Source organism: Podarcis erhardii, assembly GCF_964252035.2.
Source record: "Podarcis erhardii genome assembly, chromosome: 12".
In the NCBI taxonomy this organism is placed as follows: Eukaryota; Metazoa; Chordata; class Lepidosauria; order Squamata; family Lacertidae; genus Podarcis; species Podarcis erhardii.
In genome coordinates, this window is record NC_138513.1 from 46,475,623 (window position 1) to 46,494,537 (window position 18,915).

The 18,915-nt window shown below is 46.9% G+C and overlaps 1 protein-coding gene and 1 long non-coding RNA gene across 3 annotated transcripts in view; one reads left to right on the top strand and one right to left on the bottom strand.

Annotated features, from left to right (window-relative positions):
- TBX20 (T-box transcription factor 20) overlaps nucleotides 1–16,272 on the bottom strand; it is a 41,920-nt gene extending 25,648 nt beyond the window's left edge. Inside the window, exons 1-3 of one of the 2 annotated variants that reach the window (XM_081834821.1) lie at nucleotides 15,853–16,272; nucleotides 7,470–7,710; nucleotides 3,165–3,329 (exon numbers count right to left, since the gene is read on the bottom strand). In XM_081834821.1, coding sequence (XP_081690947.1) covers nucleotides 3,165–3,329; nucleotides 7,470–7,710; nucleotides 15,853–15,979 — 533 coding nt within the window. In that variant the 5' untranslated portion in view covers nucleotides 15,980–16,272. Of the gene's footprint in view, nucleotides 1–3,164; nucleotides 3,330–7,469; nucleotides 7,711–10,686; nucleotides 10,845–15,852 lie in introns of those variants that run through there. The other variant, XM_081834822.1, reaches the window with a different exon arrangement.
- The window catches only part of LOC309326292, a 300,370-nt gene that overhangs the window by 89,542 nt on the left and 191,913 nt on the right, over nucleotides 1–18,915 (top strand). The gene's annotated exons all lie outside the window — the stretch shown is intronic.

Here is an 18,915-nt window from a genome sequence, read left to right on the forward strand (position 1 = left end):
ATATTGGCTAATCCTCGTTAATTTCGGTCTCAGCAGTTGTGGTGCTGAAAGTTATTTCTCTACAAAAATGATGGGGGGGGGAGCCTGAGGGTATGGGTGTCACCAAGGCTTACCTAGGGCAGGGATTCCTTCCCCGGCACCCCCCCCCCTTTCTCTTGAGAATCACCTATGTAAGTAAACTTATGGATAGATCTCTTCGACATCAACAAGTTAACTTCATTTGACTCAATCTCGCGAAGCACGCAACAGATATATTTCTATCTTCAACACTTCAACATATATACACACAGATGTGGCTTCAGTCTACAAATAGTGATCACTGAAAAAATGAATTTAAAAACCCCTGGAACTTAATTTATATTCGATTGCCAACATGCTTAAAGTTTGAGCCATTGAAAGTTTCAGCTTAATCTGCCAAAAAAATCCTCGTAATACAATAGACAAAAGCATCAGTTGAAGGAGACAGGCCGAGACCACAGTCCTATACCAAGTGAACTTAGTGGGACTTACTTCTGAGTAGACATGTATAGACTGCATAGTGAAGGTCCCATTTCTGAATGAAGTTTATCCACATCTGGACAGTAGAGAAATTGTTTTGATATATTTTTCCCCCATAGGAAAAAGCTTTGATGTGGATAAAGTAGTCTTTACTGCCTGCCAGCCAAACTCTCTATCAGGAGGCCATTCCAAATTCTGAGGGCCACAACTGAGAAGCCCCTTTCCAAGGTAACCATCCATCATATCTCATAATTTGGTGGAATGATGAGGTTGTTTTTCAGCCAGATTGACTCATTTCACTCTGTGCTGCATCTTGTACAGTATGACATCACTCCAGGAGGTGGTCAGCACTGCTGGATTTGACCACCCACCACCCCAGCCAACACCACCAGTGGTCATGGAGGACTGGAGTCATAGCCCAACAACATCTTGGGGGCAGGGTCACCACATCACCTGACCCTGCCCTAGATAAACCATTCTAGGAAGTACCAGACGCCATTTTGGAGCAGTTGTAGTAATGAAGAGGTCTCATTCGGAGCTTCAGTGTGAAACCTCTGGGGCCTTGAATGCTTCACTGACGGGCATCAAAGAAACAACGTTCTCCCAGCCACCTACTGTCCAAAATTTAAGGACTCAGTTGCCTTGGCGAACTACACTGAAGCATCTCAGGTGCTGTGGAAATAGAGGAAGGTTTTCCATGGGACGTGGGTGGCACTGTGGGTTAAACCACAGAGCCTAGGACTTGCCAATCAGAAGGTCAGTGGTTCGAATCCCCACAATGGGGTGAGCTCCCGTTGCTTGGTCCCTGCTCCTGCCAACCTAGCAGTTCAAAAGCACGTCAAAGTGCATGTAGATAAATAGGTACCGCTCTGGCGGGAAGGTAAATGGCGTTTCCAGGCGCTGCTCTGGTTCGCCAGAAGCAGCTTAGTCATGCTGGCCACATTACCCGGAAGCTGTACGCCGGCTCCCTCAGCCAATAAAGCGAGATGAGCACCACAACCCCAGAGTCGGCCACGACTGGACCTAATGGTCAGGGGTCCCTTTACCTTCTTTACCTTCCATGGAGGCCTCCAAGTGAGATAGCACCCGTGTCAGCACAGCTCTGACAGCAAGCCAGTTTGGGAGAAGGGAAGGAGTGGTTCATGGGATTTGGAATATTGCAGGAGTTGTGGAAAGAGATTTGGATCTCAATGTGCATTTTGAAACATCATGGGGAACATGAAGGGGTCTGAATTTAGAGTTGTGCTTGGGGAAACTAGCAGCTTTCCCGAGAGTGGAATGGCTTGGCTTACAGAGTCGGATTGCAAACTAAGCCGAGGGGAGCTCAGTCATTCCTAGATATTCTCTCTCTCTCTCTCTCTCTCTCTCTCTCTCTCTCTCACACACACACACACACACACACACACACACCATTTATTCTTCAGAAGTTCTGTGGATACAGAAGCTGAAAAAACTGAGCTGTTCAATTGAAAAAGGAATGGTGTCCCCTTGACTTGCAGAGCAAGTCGGCAATTAATTGACTGCAGTGCATAAACATGACCCATGGTTTAGTCTTCAGTTGAAAAAATAATGTAATTGCATGAATCAAGCTGTAATCTAATATTTTTGACTTGCACTTGGCCAAAGATGCCTGGATTTCTTTGAAGTTAAAGAGTGGAAAGTATTGTAGCAAGAAGAAAATAATGCATATATTTAAAGGGCCATTTAAACTGTTTGGCACTAAAACTTTTGCAAAGTTTTTGGAGGGGTAGGGCAGCAAATCCTTAAGATCTCTGGTCATGATTAAGCCAATGTTAATAGAACCTGTTTTTTACTTTGATTAGCTCACACCTAGGATTTGTGGGGGGCGGTGTGCAACTCTCCTTTTAAAATCTGCTTGCATTTAGCTGGATCATGCACACTGCCATACACTGCTCAAAATTTTTTTGGGGGGGGTTCCTATAAAAAAAGCTCAACAATACAGCAGGAATGGACAACCCTTGGGGAAATTTCCTTGGAAGTAATCTGTCAAGGGCTGCAAACCAGTGGTGTGTGGAACAGGAGTCAAAAGTGGGCTTGGCTAGGGCTAAAATTAGTTGCAGCCACCTCATTTTCTCTCACCCCCTTTCCTTCCAGCTTTCCTCCTCCTTGCCACCTGCATAAAATTGAACCAAGGGCCACATAACATTAGACCAAGGGCTGCTCCAGAGAAGCGGACACGGAGCAATGGTTCCAAACTACAAGAAAGAAGATTCCACCTAAACATTAGGACAATACATCCTGACAATAAGAGCCGTTCGACAGTGGAATTTGCTGCCAAGGAGTGTGGTGGAGTCTCCTTCTTTGGAGGTCTTTAAGCAGAGGCTTGACAACCATATGTCAGGAGTGCTCTGATGGTGTTTCCTGCTTGGCAGGGGGTTGGACTCGATGGCCCTTGTGGTCTCTTCCAACTCTACGATTCTATGATTCTATGATTCTATGAAATGCAGCCATAAGGCTGCAGACTGTCCAACTTTGGAATGCACAGAACTTTTGGCTCCTATCAAGGATTTTGTATTCCTGACCATTGCTTTCAGCAGTTGTCAGTTCTTGGTCTTACCCCAGTATTTACAAAGCAACACTGAGGATTCACAGCCGAGATTTGAGGGTGTGTGTGTGTAATGGATATGACTTGCACATGAACTGACCTTGCAGGCAGAGGGGGGTCCGCTTTGCCAGCAACCAGCCAGGAGGACCTGTGGTAGGCATATCGGTACCGCTTATTGTCCACTGGAACGATATCCATCAGCACAATGAACTTGGCTTCCGGGTCCACGCCCGAAAAGGAAACCCTAATGGTCGGAAACATTCTTCTGAAACAGACAGAAGCAAACAAGATGGTGAATATATAAATAAGGGACCAGAGAAAACAGCCCCTTTGAAACTGATCAGAAACAGACATTATAAGCCTAGCCTACCAGAGAGACGGGGAAATTCCAAGCATTTTCTGTATATCTTTGTTTGGGGATATTTAAAACAATCCATATCTCCCTACAAATATACATTGACTGAATCCACTCCGCATTTTAAACATTTAAAATGCATTTTAAACTGCAGCTTGACAGCCACATGCAGCTCCCAGGCAGTTAAAGAAAGAGAGTCATGTAAGAAGACTTGTCATGTCCCTTCCAGCGCAGGGTGAGGCTGCAAGTGGAAGGAGGTGTAAAAACCGCAACTGTAGATCCGTAGGAACACAATGGAATGGAATCCTCTGGTTGTGTGGAGCTCAATGGGGGAAATAGAGCAAGGAAGCAACAAGCAGAATGGAGGCTATATGGGAGAAGAGTGAAAATTAGTATAATAAACAGCAGTCATGGCTTTGGATAGGACAGCAAGCTTGCGAATTGAGGCATCTCACTGCACATCCTAACCTAGAGAGTGGAAAAATACATATGCCTCCAGGTTTTTAGATGTGTTGCCGAATTAAAAGTTGGTCATACTTCCATTCTGCATCATATCCAAAGTAAATACAGGGGTACCTCTGGTTAAGAACTTAATTCATTCCGGAGGTCCATTCTTAACCTGAAACTGTTCTTAACCTGAAGCACCACTTTAGCTAATGGGGCTTCCCACTGCTGCCGCCACGCCTCCACCGTGTGATTTCTGTTCTCATCCTGAAGCAAAGTTCTTAACCCGAGGCACTATTTCTGGGTTAGCAGCGTCTGTAACCTGAAGCGTATGTAACCCGAGGTACCACTGTAATGGTTTTCTCCCTTAGTGCTACAGATATGCTGTTGGCACACTATTTTATTCCCACTTCAAAAGCATTAAGGCTAGAGTTAATTTAGGTCATCCTTTTAAAAAAGCCACCATAGAGATGAGGACCACCCGTGTTTGCTCTCAAATACAGTGGTACCTCAGGTTAAGAACTTAATTCGTTCCAGAGGTCCATTCTTAACCTGAAACTGTTCTTAACCTGAGGTACCACTTTAGCTAATGGGGCCTCCCACTGCCGCCGCTGCATTATTTTTGTTCTTATCCTGAAGCAAAGTTCTTAACCCCAGGTACTATTTCTGGGTTAGCGGAGTCTGTAACCTGAAGTGTCTGTAACCTGAAGCATCTGTAACCCAGGTACCACTGTATATTGTTATGAAGAATATTGTGGTGTTGATAAATGTAATAGTGTTGTATCTATCATCTGCCCAGGAACCAGTCAGGATGAAAGGTGATCTGTTTTTTAAAAAATAAAATGTGCATGCCATTACCTAAGAGCTAACTTTTTTAAAAAAAATCAAGGGGAATTTTAGCTATGTGTTTCCAATTTATATTCCTCCTTTCCACATGAAATGGCATGAAATTGTGGTATTGTAAAAAAAAAAGCAGCCTTGCAGGTGTTAATGGCTATTTCTGAATTGTTTAAGCACTCCCATGTTAAATGGGACAATAAAGAAGCAGTCCAATGAACTAAGCAAATAGGAACCTGTAAAATATCACAAAATGATGCAGCGTGGAAGAGGGGTTGTGTCACTCGCTAGTGATTTCACAAGCCCTTAGATGCACTTTTTGGGGAGGAAACCCCACTGAGCTTACTGGAGCTTTCTTCTGGGTAAACACTCAAAGCATTATAGGTCTAAAAAGATGAAATAGTGTGGTAAACTCAGAGTTGTTGCTCAAGAGTTGCATGGGATCGTGACAGTTCTTTTCATAGTTCCTGTTGCGACAATGGCATTTTCCCAGCGCTTACGGAACAATATTTTGTCAATGGGAAAGTGCAAAGTTCCCACCACTGCCTTCATATATACTGCTTTCATTGAGAGAACAAGTTATATTTTAAGTATATAGTGTGATAAATATGCGTACGTCAACAAGAAGATGAGCTTGGTTGCAGGTCCCGGCTGAGTTTTGTATAGGTCTGTGTTAAATCCAGATTTCCTTTGTGTAAAATAGCCTTAAGGAAACTGTAATCTGGAAAGGTCCAGGAAGAGGGAGGGAACTCACTTTTGAGTGTTTATGAGAAGAACGAAACTAGAATCCTAAATCCTCAGACAGGCTTTCCCAAATCTGATTAACTTTAGAGCTTTTAGGTTTGGGTGGGACTTCTGCAAAGGACACTAAGAATGGGGTAACCAAGAAAAGCTTTTAAAACAAACAACAACTACAATTTCCCCCTTTTTAAGCCATGGGTTTTGGCTTAAGGAAATTTTGTAATTTAATTATTTTTATACGGGGTGTGTGGAATGTGCAAATTATTGGCAGAAATGAAAACAAGGAAGAAATGAGGGTGAGCATTTCCTTTGAGCGCAGAAGGTCCAAGATTCAGTATCCTAACATCTCCATGTGGGACTGGGTGAAACCCCTGCCTGAAACCTAGAGAGCAGCTGTCAGTCAGTGTAGGCAGTACTGAGCTGGATGGGCCAATGGGCTGATTTCATAATAGGCAGATTCCAGTGTTACAAAGCCCCCTAAATACACAGCAATTTTATGCCTATTATGGATGGGGTCCTCTGCTTATTAGCTGTAGAGGCTGATTCATATACTCATATACTGCACAAATTGGACTTTAGTCCCCAAAAGCTCACGTCACAGTAAATTGAGGTCATCTTTAAGGTGCTGCTGTACGGGATGTGGGTGGCGCTGTGGGTTAAACCACAGAGCCTAGGGCTTGCTGATCAGAAGGTCGACGGTTCGAATCCCCGCAATGGGGTGAGCTCCCGTTGCTCGGTCCCTGCCCAACCTAGCATTTCGAAAGCACGTCAGAGTGCAAGTAGATAAATAGGGGTCGCTCCAGCGGGAAGGTAAACGGCATTTCCGTGCGCTGCTCTGGTTTGCCAGAAGCGGCTTAGTCATGCTGGCCACATGACCCGGAAGTTGTACGCCGGCTCCCTCGGCCAGTAAAGTGAGATGAGCGCCGCAACCCCAGAGTCGGTCACGACTGGACCTAATGGTCAGGGGTCCCTTTACCTTTACCTTAAGGTGCTGCAAGCCTTTTCTGTTTTTGTTTCTGCTACAACAGACTGATTTGGTGACCCTTCTGAAAATAGCATTAATCCATAAATTATATTAATGTAGGTTTGTTTGAAAAAAATTACTGGTTATTTTACAGATTTCAAATGAAGGCACACAATTTTTTTACTCCATCCTAAGCTTATCAAGTACTGCTCATGCACTACAATGTAATCCTACTTAGAAGTAAGTACCATTGCGTTCAATAGGACTTACTCCCAAGTAAGTGGGTGCAGGATTGCAGCCTAAAACAAAATGAAACAAACAGGCCCAGACAATATCCCAAAGCTGGTTTTTGCACTGCAGCAGTTTGTATAGTTAGTATTCTACAGCTGTTCCCTCACGTCAAAATAAAAGGAAGCATAAAATTCTCGTTCTAACTATTAGTCTGATATTAATAACCTTTAGGTGCAGATTACAAGCAAATACTTCAAGTGGTCTAATGTTACAGTGGCAGGCGCATCACTTGGAGACCCCAACATTCAACCCATGACATGCATGTGTTAAACAGCCATCGCAGATCAAAAAGGAAAAAAGAGGACATGAACCTTCATGTCATCTGACAACACCTCAAACTCAGTATTTTTAGCAATGAGGCGTGGAAGCGGAGAGGAGCAGATCAGCACCTTTTTCTGCGTAAATGAAGCTTTTCTAGCACAATCCAGATGCCTGAAGCACGGGCTGGATAAATCCACAGCTTTGCACGCTGGCTGGTGATAAACTACCCCTTTCCCAGACTTCTGAGTCAACTTTTTCGCCCTGTGCACTTCTGTTCTCACCCCTCTTTCCTTTCAGTTGCTCCATTGAATTTTGAACAACAAATAAGCAAAAGCAGTTGTGCTGAAGCAACATCTCCCCCAAATCTCACACGCAGCTAATGCCTTGCTTAGGACCACCAACCAAAACTCGTCACTATTTTGTGACTTTTTGGTTAGTCCTAACGAAGGCACTGTCCAACTGTGGATTGTGGTGCCAAAATGTAACCGATTTCTTTGAAGGTATAGCCTTACCTTCCCGATTTGGTGATGATCATCTCGGTGCCCAGGTCGTGGAATTTGTCCCAGAGGTCCTTGGTCTCCAGGCTGCAGGAGATCTTGGCCATCTCCTCGCTGGGAACGATGGGGGTGGTGGGAATGAGGGGCTCGGTGCACAGGGAAGAGGGGCTGGCGCTGCTGAAATCCCCCGGCGGCGTTTCCAAAGCGGGCAAGTCGCCGAGCGTTTGGGAGCAAGACGACTTCTCCACGAATTGCTCTGCAAATGGGACAGAGAGAAAGGGCGACGACGGAGTGAGATCCCTGCTCCTGGTGAATAATCGAGTCACCACAGCAGAGCAAAAATGGAAAAGCAAGTCAGCCTGCTGCCAGGAGGAGCAGAGAGGTGAACCTGACAAACACTAGGAAGGATTCCAGCAGAAAGCCAATAATAACCAGGAGGGGAACTGATGCGCCCGCAGAAAGGTCCTGAACTCCCGCAAAGGAAAACGGCGCGCACTAAATTGGAGAGATCGTCGTGGCTATAGCCGATCCAAGACTATCTTGGGGTCTCTTTTCCGTCTGCCTGTCTCTTCCCTCACTCATATGAACTTACGGCCCCTTTGGGAAAGCGGAGGCTTGAAAACTGCGGCCAGGATCCCGCGACATTAAGCCCCCTGAATTTCTCAAGCGGCAGAGGTTTTTAAACTCCCTACCGCCCTGCGTTTTACGCACAGCAACAGCAGAGGCATTCCGGCGCTTTTAGGCAGGGAGCCGGCTACACACAGTCACCGCAATTGGCAGGTAAAAGCAATCAAAGCGCAGCGAAAGTGTTGCGTCTGGAGAGCTTTCTCCGCTGCCGCCGCCTCCTGATTTCCATCGCGTCTTGTTCTCAAGATTTCAGAAGAGAGAACGGGGAAGAGAGAACTTGTCGGTTGCCTCGCAGCCGCCGCCCGGAACGGCTTTGCCCCCTCTCGAAGCGCGCCACGGACAATGTTTTGCAAGCAAGTACAAGAACGCTGGCCACTTGCTTTCTGTGGCAAGAAACCTGTGTTTCACCCGCTTCACTTTAGATGTGAAGGCCTGGGAGAAAACGAAAAAGATTGCGCGCGGGAGCTGGGTTGTGTCTCCCCCACCCCCCAGTTTGTCCGTTCCTCCCACCTATTAGTTTCTGAACAATTGGAGAGTAGACAAGGAAAGGGAATCAAATTTTACTCTCGTTCTCACTCTCATTTTTCCCCCCCGGAAAGGAGGAGTGGGGAGGGAACAGAAAATTATTTTCCCCAATTTTCCTTTTCCCCACCAAGCCTACACTTCTCTCTGCTTCAGGCTTGTACTCGGGGTTCACCTGAATGAATGAATGAATGAATGAATGCTCTTCATTTAAAAACAACCCTGCAAATAAAAAACTAGCGCGTCAACCTTCCAGACTTGCTCTGGCATTCCGTTTTCGCAGTGTATGTTTATTTATTTATCTTGGAGCATTGTCAGTGAGCTTTCCCTTGCCACCTAAAGATTTAGAGGTTTGCCTCCTCACTGAGGCCTAGCACCTCGAAGTGTGGCACAAAGCTCCGTCCTTGAAAACATTTATTACCGTGCAACGCGACCAGAAAGGTTTTAGCTCAAAAGACTTTGTGTAGATGACACCAAGGGAAAGAGAGATGATTTGCAATCAAAGACGCGGATCTTTTTAGGGGGTGCAATTTATTTATTTTTTAACGACCCTGCTTACTTGGAAGAAAGGAAGTACCTTTGAACTCCGTAGGCGTTTTTCTATTTATTCAGGATGAGTTTAAACGGCTTTCCCGCCCGCCCCTTCCCCAACGACAGCGCATTCCTATGCAAGTCTACTCAGTTGGGCTTCCTCCCAAGAAAATAGGTACAGGACTTGCATCTGGTTGCAAACAACGGGTGAAACACCATGGGGCCCAGCTAACCTTCCCAAAATTCAAAGCACTTTTACTTCTTTCCTTGGATTTCAATAGAAAGCGCAGGCTGCTAATCCTTTAGCATCTCCTTGGGAGTAAGCCTCGTTGCATTCTGTGAGACCAAGCCTAGGATCGCACCTTGAGCCTGAAATCCCAGGCACACTTACCTGGGAATAAGCCCCATTGAACTTAATAGGATTTACCTCCGACTAAACATGTAGTTCACAGGCCTCCCTCCCTCCCACTGTGTTCAAAGGGGATTTCACGAGGGGCTGGACATTCTCCTTGGAGTAGCTCTCGCTGAGCCTTCTGTGAATAAACATGTTTAGGTTCGCGCTTCTTGACTGGATCCTGCCCCAACTTGTGATCAACAAAAGAACTACATAAAATAGGTAGCAGAGCATCTCTCTATTGTGGCTTGCTTCTACCTGCAAAGGGTAACTGAAATTAAATGGTTGTCAGTTACTAGTGAAATGAATTCTTGGAGTCAGGAGTGCCAAGTTGGCCCTGTGACTGTGGGCGTCCAGGCCCGTGGGCGTCAGGCAGCATGCATGGTGCTGGCATGGACATTTGTGGGTGCCCGTCCAGCCCCTTCATGGGGAATTTTGTGGTTGCTCGGGCACCCAGAGCCCCATGGAGTTGGCACCTATACTTGGAGTGCCATGCTGGGACCAGGTTGGGTGGCGTTGGGCCGGTACTTACCTCTCAGTTTAACTTACCTCACAGGGTTGTAGCGAGGATAAAAGCAAGGGGGGGGCTAGAACTTGATGGAGAAGCAGCATATAAATATTAAGATATAGGTAGGGAAAAGGACCACAGATTTGGGAACCTTCCCAAGTCTAGAGGGAAAACTGCCTCCAAACACTCTGCGGCTTCTGATCGTCCTGATCAGTCTTCCAAAGTGATCACAAGTTCTTCTGATTGGATTTCTTTCTCCAGTCCCTCCGCCTGGAGAGAGGCTGTTTCCAAAGAAACCCCCATTTTCATCAGGCGAGGGGACCGAGCGGGAAATAAAGTCATCGCTTGACCTCCTGGCGTTGTAACTCCCCGTGGGGCGCTATCAGATGTAGGCATCGCGAGCAAGCCTCACGTTCCGCACAAGTCTAGAGTTCAGGTGCCATAAACTGGAGAAGAAATGCGAAGGAAACTGATCCAGCTGGAGAAAGTAAGTCAGAGATCCCCCCCCCAACGCCCCAGCTGCATCCAGAAAATCGGGATCTAGTGGTTTGTGCGCAGTCGGGATGGAGGCGAGAGAGGCTCGATTGTGCTTTAGCTAAAACCAGATCTTAATTCTAAAACTCTCAGGATGTAACCCCACGTCCACTTACCTGGGAGTAAGCCCCACTGAACTCGAAGGGGCTTACTTCTGAGTAGGCTTAAATTTGATTGCATTGTAAAGCCCCGGGCCCCCTCTTAGCAGCTGCTTGTTAAATCCAGTCCAGGGGCCAGCATCCACCGGGAATTTTTCTCAAATGTGCTCAGGAGGCTTGCGCAGGAGAGCTTCTCCTGCTGGTCGCGCGCCTCGGCGCTGTTGGAAGCCAACTGATAAGGGCCCAGTTACTTTGAAGGCAGGGAGCCTGTCTAAATGCCCCGATTATCGCCGCCCTTAAATAAAGAAACCACTTGAGGGGCTTCGTGGTGGTTGGCGGTGGAGGGAGACTTTATCCAGCTGGCGTCCGAAGCGAGCGGCGCGCTATGGAAGGGAAACCCAAAATAGAACTGGTCCCAGATGGGCAGGATCGGACCAGCGACGCCGGCGGCCCATTCCCAACCAACTCACAGGACGCATCCTGTGCCAAAATTCGGGGCCGCACCAGCCGGAGACTAATCCCAAGCATTTCACCCACTAAATGCCAGAAAACACACACCACCAATTGTCAGATACTTGTTTCCAACCGGATTAGCCCAGTGAAAGGTTGCGACTCCCTGAGATGTTAAAAACGGCTGAGATTTCCTTCCCAAGGAAATATGCGCAGGTTTGGAGCACGTAAGATGTGCGCTGCCATCCCAAGCGAAAACCCCATTCAATTCAGTGGAATCTACTTCCAGTTGTCTAATTGTCCAGGTCTCATAAGGCAGGCTCGAAGCCTGATCCTGACAGTGGTGTAGAACTGAGGATTGGAGTGATCATTCTGTGATATTATGGCAGTGGGCAAAGCTGTGTTGTAACCTTGGAATAAAGTCAAGGAGGGGTGGGGAGAAAAAGCCTGATTCTCGACCCCTTTATTCAGGATAAATATTTCAGCTTCAGAGGGATCGGACAGATGTAAAACCTCGGGCTTTATTCAAAGTCAGGGTGCGCTCAGATCCAAATAACTTCGTGGCTGGGTTGCCCAACTCACTGACCCAGTATAAACTTCGGAATTGAGGGTGGTATTAAAATAATTACGGTTTGGAAAGGGACATAACTAAGGATGACATATGCATCCAGACTTGGGGGTGGACAAAACGTCTCTGTTCCTAACACTCTTCCAAGATTCCCCGCAGGGCGCAAACTGACCGGTAGTTTCACGCACCATTGAAAGGAATGAACTCTGCTTTTACGCAGTCTCGCTCCTTTGAAATGGGGTTTATTTAGGGATAAACGCTCAGGTGGGTTGTGGCTTTTCTTGGGATGAAGTTCACCGACTTCTAACAGTCTGCACGGAAATCACTGCGTCTCCCTCGATCCAGGGTGTATAAACGCCTCCACACAGGATCGCACCCTCCGGAAATCTCAAACTCTTCATTTAAAATATCTCACCTCCCAGCAAGGGACTTAAACGCAATGGATGCTTTGTAGCAATTGTTTGATTCGCGTTCCGTACCCCGCCCTGGTATCTGTATCGATGGAATGCGGGTTACACATATTTATGATAAATGTATAAATAAAAGTACTATGAAAAGAAGAGAGCACTCGCTTTGTTGGGATTTTAGCAGGAACCTCTGTCAGGTTTTTGTTGTTCAGTGGTTTTGTCACGCTCTTAAGCACGGTTATGTCAACGGGACACCCTCTAGAAAGCCAGTTTTTAGTTGATTAAACTAGTGGCACAAAATACCCCATAACACTCTCCTACGGAGATCTAGAGATTTTTTAAATTCAGAGTGCCGAAGACACTCGAGGGACGTTCTAAGTCTTCGTTCTCAGTCCTGGTGTAACCTTTCACGCGCATTTTAAAGCACACGCTGCCAAGAATCCTGGGAACTGTTATTTACCAACACCCAGAACTACAGTTCCCAGCAAACTATGGTTCCCAGGATTAATTGGGGGGAGGGGTGCGCTTTAAGTGTATGGCGCGAACACAGCCAAGTTGCGTCTCACACGTTCAACAGTGACTCCTAGCTCCAACGCATAAGAATGGATTTCCCAGAGAGCTGTCCCATTGGGATTAAATGGACCGAATTAGATCGAAGTGTAACCCCCAGTTCACGGCACCGGAATCCACCTCCGAGCAAAGCCAACCGTTATCTGTGACTCTGGCTCTAATCAGCCGCTGGGCGCGCAAGACTCGGCGGTTGAGTCTGGGAAATGGGCTGAACAGAAGAGACGGCAAGTTGGGCCTACACTTCCAATGGAAGAAGGAAGAGGGGAGCTAGAAGGCGAGGCGTGTCTACAGCGAGTCGATTTGGAACGCGCTCCAGAGAAAACCCAATGCCCTCGGCCTCCGGTTTCTTCCTCAGAAAGGGACCAAACAAGGAAACCGAATCAAAACAAATCGAGATCCCGCCCGGTCCAATCTCTTGGTGATCATCTTAGTCGGTTTAGCAGAACTCAAGGATATGGTCGTACCGAATCTCTTTCAACCAGTCCAGAATCTTTCTGCTCATTTTTACTTAAAAACTGCCGTGGGAGGCGGGAAGTAATATTTTCTTAAAAGCAGGCGCAAAGGCAAGTCTATGCAACCACGAGCCAGTCCATACTCGGAACAGGGGGGAAAGAGGCTGTAAATAACCGGAAACAAATTCGCTGTGACCGAAGCTCAGAAAGATAAAGTATAAAATTATCTTTAAAGTACGATGTTTGGGATGAGGGAGCGATTTCTATTTTCTACGAAAGTTTCTTAAGCATACGCTTTGCTTATACTGAATGCATCTTTCTCGTACTTAAAAGCCTTCGAATTTTTGTTTTGTCTGTTTAAATTACCCCTTTTTTAAACAACGCCAATGAGAACTCTCGCTCTTCCTAATAACAAAATGCAATATCAGAGAATAATTAGGAAAACCATTCATTAGTTGAGGAGGAGGGAAGTCTCAAGCCAAGATGCCCAAGAGGTTTTTATATATTATATGTAAGACGGATGTTTTGTCAAAAAAAATTAATTAAAATTATATAAAAAGAGAGAACTCTCGCTCTTCCTTTCATTCTTCACCAAGAGAAAAAGGTAGTTTTCTAAAGGTGCATTATTTCTATTAATGGTTAAAGGGTGGGCTAGCTGACAGAGGGAAGAGGTGTGAAAAAATTTATAGTTAAGGGTTTCTGGGTAATGTTTCTTAAACAGCCATAAAAGAAACCCACACAAAGAGTTGAGCAATGATTTTATGAGAAGTATTTTTTGTTAAAGCTTCTGTAAGAGAAAATGATCTAAATACATAATGTACCTAAAGCTCAAAGTGCTATAAAGGTCAAAATCAGCAAAATAGTATCTTAAAATAAACAGTGCAATAATTGTTTGATATTTTCCTTGTAACGTCCTTGGAACAGATACATATTTACTCTTTTCTTAGGATATTCTGTAATTGAGGTACAATACAAGTCGACAAAACTTATTTAAAACAAAACGCACAAAACTGTTCACATTCTCCACTATTTATCATTATCATTATTAATCACCTGCCCTTAACCCAAAAGGCGGGTTCGAACATTAAAACACAATATTTAAAAACAGTTTGAAATAACTTAGGTGGGTCCTAAAAGCATACACATCGAGTGTCAAAAGGCAGGGTAAATTGGGTTGGGTATTTGGGTCGACGCACTAAACTTCTGGAATTAGAAGCAAGTTCTCTTACGAATCAAAATGGCTTATTTTCAGGTCAAAGTGGAAAGTTTTACTAGAGAGTATGAAACTGTAGTCCTGGCGTGTTTATCAGAAAGCAAATCTTATTTACTCAACGGGGGGATGTTTTAGGATGGGACGTCCATCCATGTAGGATAGCGCAGATTGACTTCAGAGGCTTTAAGGATCACAGTCAAAAATATGGGCTCCCTGCTGCGGATTGCAATTCAGGACCAGCGAAGTTTTGCCTTCGGCTTCAAAGGGATGTGAACGGAGTCTTTGTATTGGAAAGCAAATCCCATTTCTTTCAGACTCCTTAGCTTATGATCACCTCCTCCTAAATATATTTATCTGAAATTGGTCGGGTTTACATTTTTTTAATGGCTTCCAGATTCAGAATCACAGCCTTGGCTATTACGAATCCCAGTGATTCCAGGGGACAAGTTTATTTTGAATACAAACTCCTTCCAAAGGAGGGCCCATTTTCATCCTGAAGCAAATCCTACCAAGCTGAACGTGCTTGCCCATGGATCCTGGGACTTGCTCCCAGCTAAATGTGCACAGGATTGCAGTCGTCTCCTGTGCAGCAAATGTTCACAGAATTTCGGGCTTCTTTTTTTAAAAAAAAATCTTGATTGCTAGTAATTACTTCAGCTGAATCTCCCTCTCCTTCAACTCTATCTCCCTAGTTTAAAAAGTGTACGAACAAACTGGGGAGAAGTGGTTCCCACTTAATCAGCTGGTCCTTGGGCTGATTTTACAACTACAGCTGCGCCCCAATGTTTTCGGATGAAAAGTTTGTTTTCCGGATCGATGGCCTCTTTTGCCCGGAGAGAGGACGAGCAGTCCAAGAAAACTCAACTTAGCAAAATCGTATCTGGTTTTTATTTCTGACCGGAGATACGGCACTGGGGCCAGATCCTGTATCTGATCCCTCTAAAACCAGCTTCTTCTTAAAAGGAAAACGATGTGTCGGATAATCGCAGCCTTTAAAGAACCACGGAACTCCCCGTCTAACACCGGGATATTTAAATTGTTCTACCAGGCTACTTAGAAAAGCGTTTGCTTCCGTTGCCTTTTAAAACTTTCCACTGGACGTCTGGAAGGCATCCTTGAAAACATCCCAGTCAAGGGGAAGTTGAACGCTCCAGTCCAGTTTAGGAAAGGCATTCTCCCACCCCACGAATAATTATTGTTTTGGAAAGCTGTCCTTTCTAAACGTATCCTCCCGCCCACACACACAGTTACTAGGGAGTAAGGCCCAATGAGCTGGGCACCGCATTAAAACTGCTAACACATTTGCAAAACTAAGCAGGAACCTGTCTGTTTTCCTGCATTGCAGGGGCTACGCCTGGATGACCCTGGGGGTCCCTTCTAAGATCCTATGACAGGATCACCCCCTCCCTCCATTCCCCCAAGCGATCACTCCAGCATCTCAGGCGAAAGCCCCTCTAGGCTGAGCAGGTGGGCTTGGAGAAGAGGACCCCCCGACGGCGCGTCCCTCCTTCTCCGGAGACTCACCCAGAGGCTTGATGGTGCTCTCGGCGCTCTCCTTCTCCTTGGAGCTCCCGCTGGACATGAGCGCGGCGATGGAGAAGGCGTTCGCCCGGGAGGAGAGCTGCGGCTTGGGGGAGGCGGTGTACTCCATGGTCTCGGAGCAGAGGACGGCACCCCCAAAAGAGTCAGATGGTCGCGCAGAGCCAGGCCGTTCCCTCCTGCTACCCAGACGGCTCCAAAGGAGAAGCAGTGAGGAGGAAGGAGCCCACGGGCTGAGGGATCGGGAGGCCAGAACTTTTTGCCAGACTCCCCAGGACGAGTCTGGAAGGTCAGGGAAGCGCGCGGGCGCAGTTTACGCGGCGACCATCGTTTTCCCTGCTCCCTGGATGGAGGCGAGGGAGAAGGAGAGCGCGCGCTTCGGTGCGAATGGAAGAGGCGTTTGCCAGGGCCGGAGGGCTCGCAATGAGATCCGCCTTCCTCCCTCCTCCGCCTTAATTCGCTGGCCGCCGAGATCCTATCGGCTGCCAGCCAATCAGAGCCTGCCCACGTCAGGCCTCGCTGATCCCACCGGAGAGGAAGGCAGAGCGCGCGGGAGGGCAAGCGCCGGGCTCTCCAAACTCGCCTTTTCTTTCAAGCCAACAGTTTAGTTCTGGGGAGGAAACCAGAGTTTGGAGAGGTCTCCCCCTGGTCCTTTTTCGGGGTTTCAAGAGGGAGGGAGGACCCTCCACGGAGGGCATCGGACCACCCCTGTTCTGTGTTTCAGCCCACGCGTTTTGATTTCTCCATCTCCGGGCAGCTCGCTGGTTCCACGAGCGTTCAGGGTTTGCTCATCACAAAGTTTGTTTATTATGGGCCCAGTCACAATGCCACCCCCCAGCAGTGGCTAAATGTAATATGTGATATTATTGCACACAGGTGTAGTGACAAGAAAGATTTATTATTGTTATTATTAAACTCAAGCAGACAATGATCTGGATTAGAAATGGCCAAAACTTGATTACAGATATAGGTGGATTTTTGGCTCAGGCATTGGGTTGTATATCCATTCCAGCCCCCGACCCCGGACAAAAAAAATATTTTTTTTTAAGGTAAGGTAACTCAGTCCCCCCGAGTTCCTGCTCAAAACACCCCCTGTATATATCCACAACAAATGTTCTTAACATTATGCTCTTTTGCCCTGCGCCTAAAAGGAGGCCTTCAGCCATTCCTAAGACTCTTCTGCCTGCACTGAAAAGGATTCAGACAACGGGAACTGCAAGGCCAGATCTCTGGTTCCCAGACTTCTTTGCTCCCCCCACCTCAACTTCTCCCCCTCCTTCCTGTCAAGTAGTAACCTCGGGTAAAGAACTTAATTCGTTCCGGAGGTCCGTTCTTAACCTGAAGCACCACTTTAGCTAATGGGGTCTCCTGCTGCTGCCGCGCCGCCGGAGCACGATTTCTGTTCCTATCCTGAAGCAAAGTTCTTAACCCGAGGTACTATTTCTGTGTTAGCGGAGTCTGTAACCTGAAGCGTCTGTAACCCGATGTACCACTGTACTGATTGCCGCTTTGACAGCCCGCGCTGCCTACGGGACTCCTGGCTACTCCGACCCACTCGGTCCCCAACAGGCCTCGTTCCCCAGGAAGTGGCCGATCTGTGTCCGGATTGCACCACTCCTGGCTGAGGAGTTCCCATGACCTAATGGCCCTCCATGCCAATAAAACATATGCCCCTTGAAACGACAAGGCACAGAAGGCTCATTCTCCCTGAGGTCCAGTTCTGGATGTGCAGGAATATCTTCCCCTTATGGAGGCGCCCCCGCCCGCAGACTGAATTGCAGCCAAGACACCGGCTCACCAGCTTAGGGAGAGCAAGGTCTTACTCCCACCGGCTCTCCATTAAGCATTTTTCTCTTTGTCCTGTCTTCCGCCCGATCCTATGCAAGAGCGCTTGTTCTCAAAGGGGCTTCTGGATTTCGAGGCTCCACAACCGCCGCACAATTTCCCTTCGCCCCTTTTGTTCAGGGGCGTAGCGGGGACTGACTGCGGCCCAGAAGAATGAATTCACTCTGCCCTAACTCTAAGGAACTCTCTTTGCGTACGCGGCGACGAATCTGCGTAAAAATGGACACGCCTGTCCTTTAAACACCTTGTTTCGAAAGCTGGATGTTTTCTGGCAACGCATTTCCTAGGGAAGAAAACGCCTTAAAAGCGATCTGGCTGCTCCAGTACCAGCTAGCTGTGGACACTGCCTTTCCCTAAACCACGCAGCTTCCGCTCCAAGGGTTGGTTCACGCGTCTCTTGATGGCTGAACCTGGCTTCTTGCACGTGCGAATGAACTGGCAGAGCTCTAACACCAGAGATAGTTGTGTCTGCTTTGTTCCTTCGTCTGTGTGCATGCTGTACACTTAAGAGCGCATTTAAAGCACACTTGCCCTAAGTCATCATAGGAACCGCAGTTTGCTCAGAATGTTGGGAATTGTAGCTGTGGGGTAAACTACAACTCCCAGGAATTTTTGGGTGGGAGAAACATATGCTGTCCCGTTTTTCTTTCCTGCTAGGGTCCATACACATTCATTCAGGTCCAAGTGATGGCAGAGGGCTATGTGAATCAGTTCCAAGAGGCGCTGGGACTTAGTCCCGACCGCTGCCTGCAAACTATGGGTGTGTTTGTGTGTATGTGAATCGCACTATACAAACACGCGTGGTTTTTTAAATTGTTATGATTTACTCTTCCCATTCCTTATAGCAAAACCACAAATATCTTCACTGCTTTTGAGAGCCGATTTACACTAAATTAGACCCCTGTTGGTTTATACTGTCTTTTTATAACGGAATGAGGTTAAGATAATGCGGCCGATCTCAAATATGCTTCTTACTTTGGAATGAGGTTTGTTTTGCTTTTGCTTCCAGCGAGACTTCCTTCCAAGGCAGCGTATTTTGGATCGGCGCCGGAGAGGGCAAGCTTCGAGCCACTTACTCCGGAACAATCCCACAGAAAGTTTACTTGAAAATAAGTGGTGTGAGGCTCCCCCACCCCCCACCCCTATTCAAAGAAACCCGGTTGGAGTGGCCGTTCAAGGGCTTCGCAATGCGATCCCCTCGCT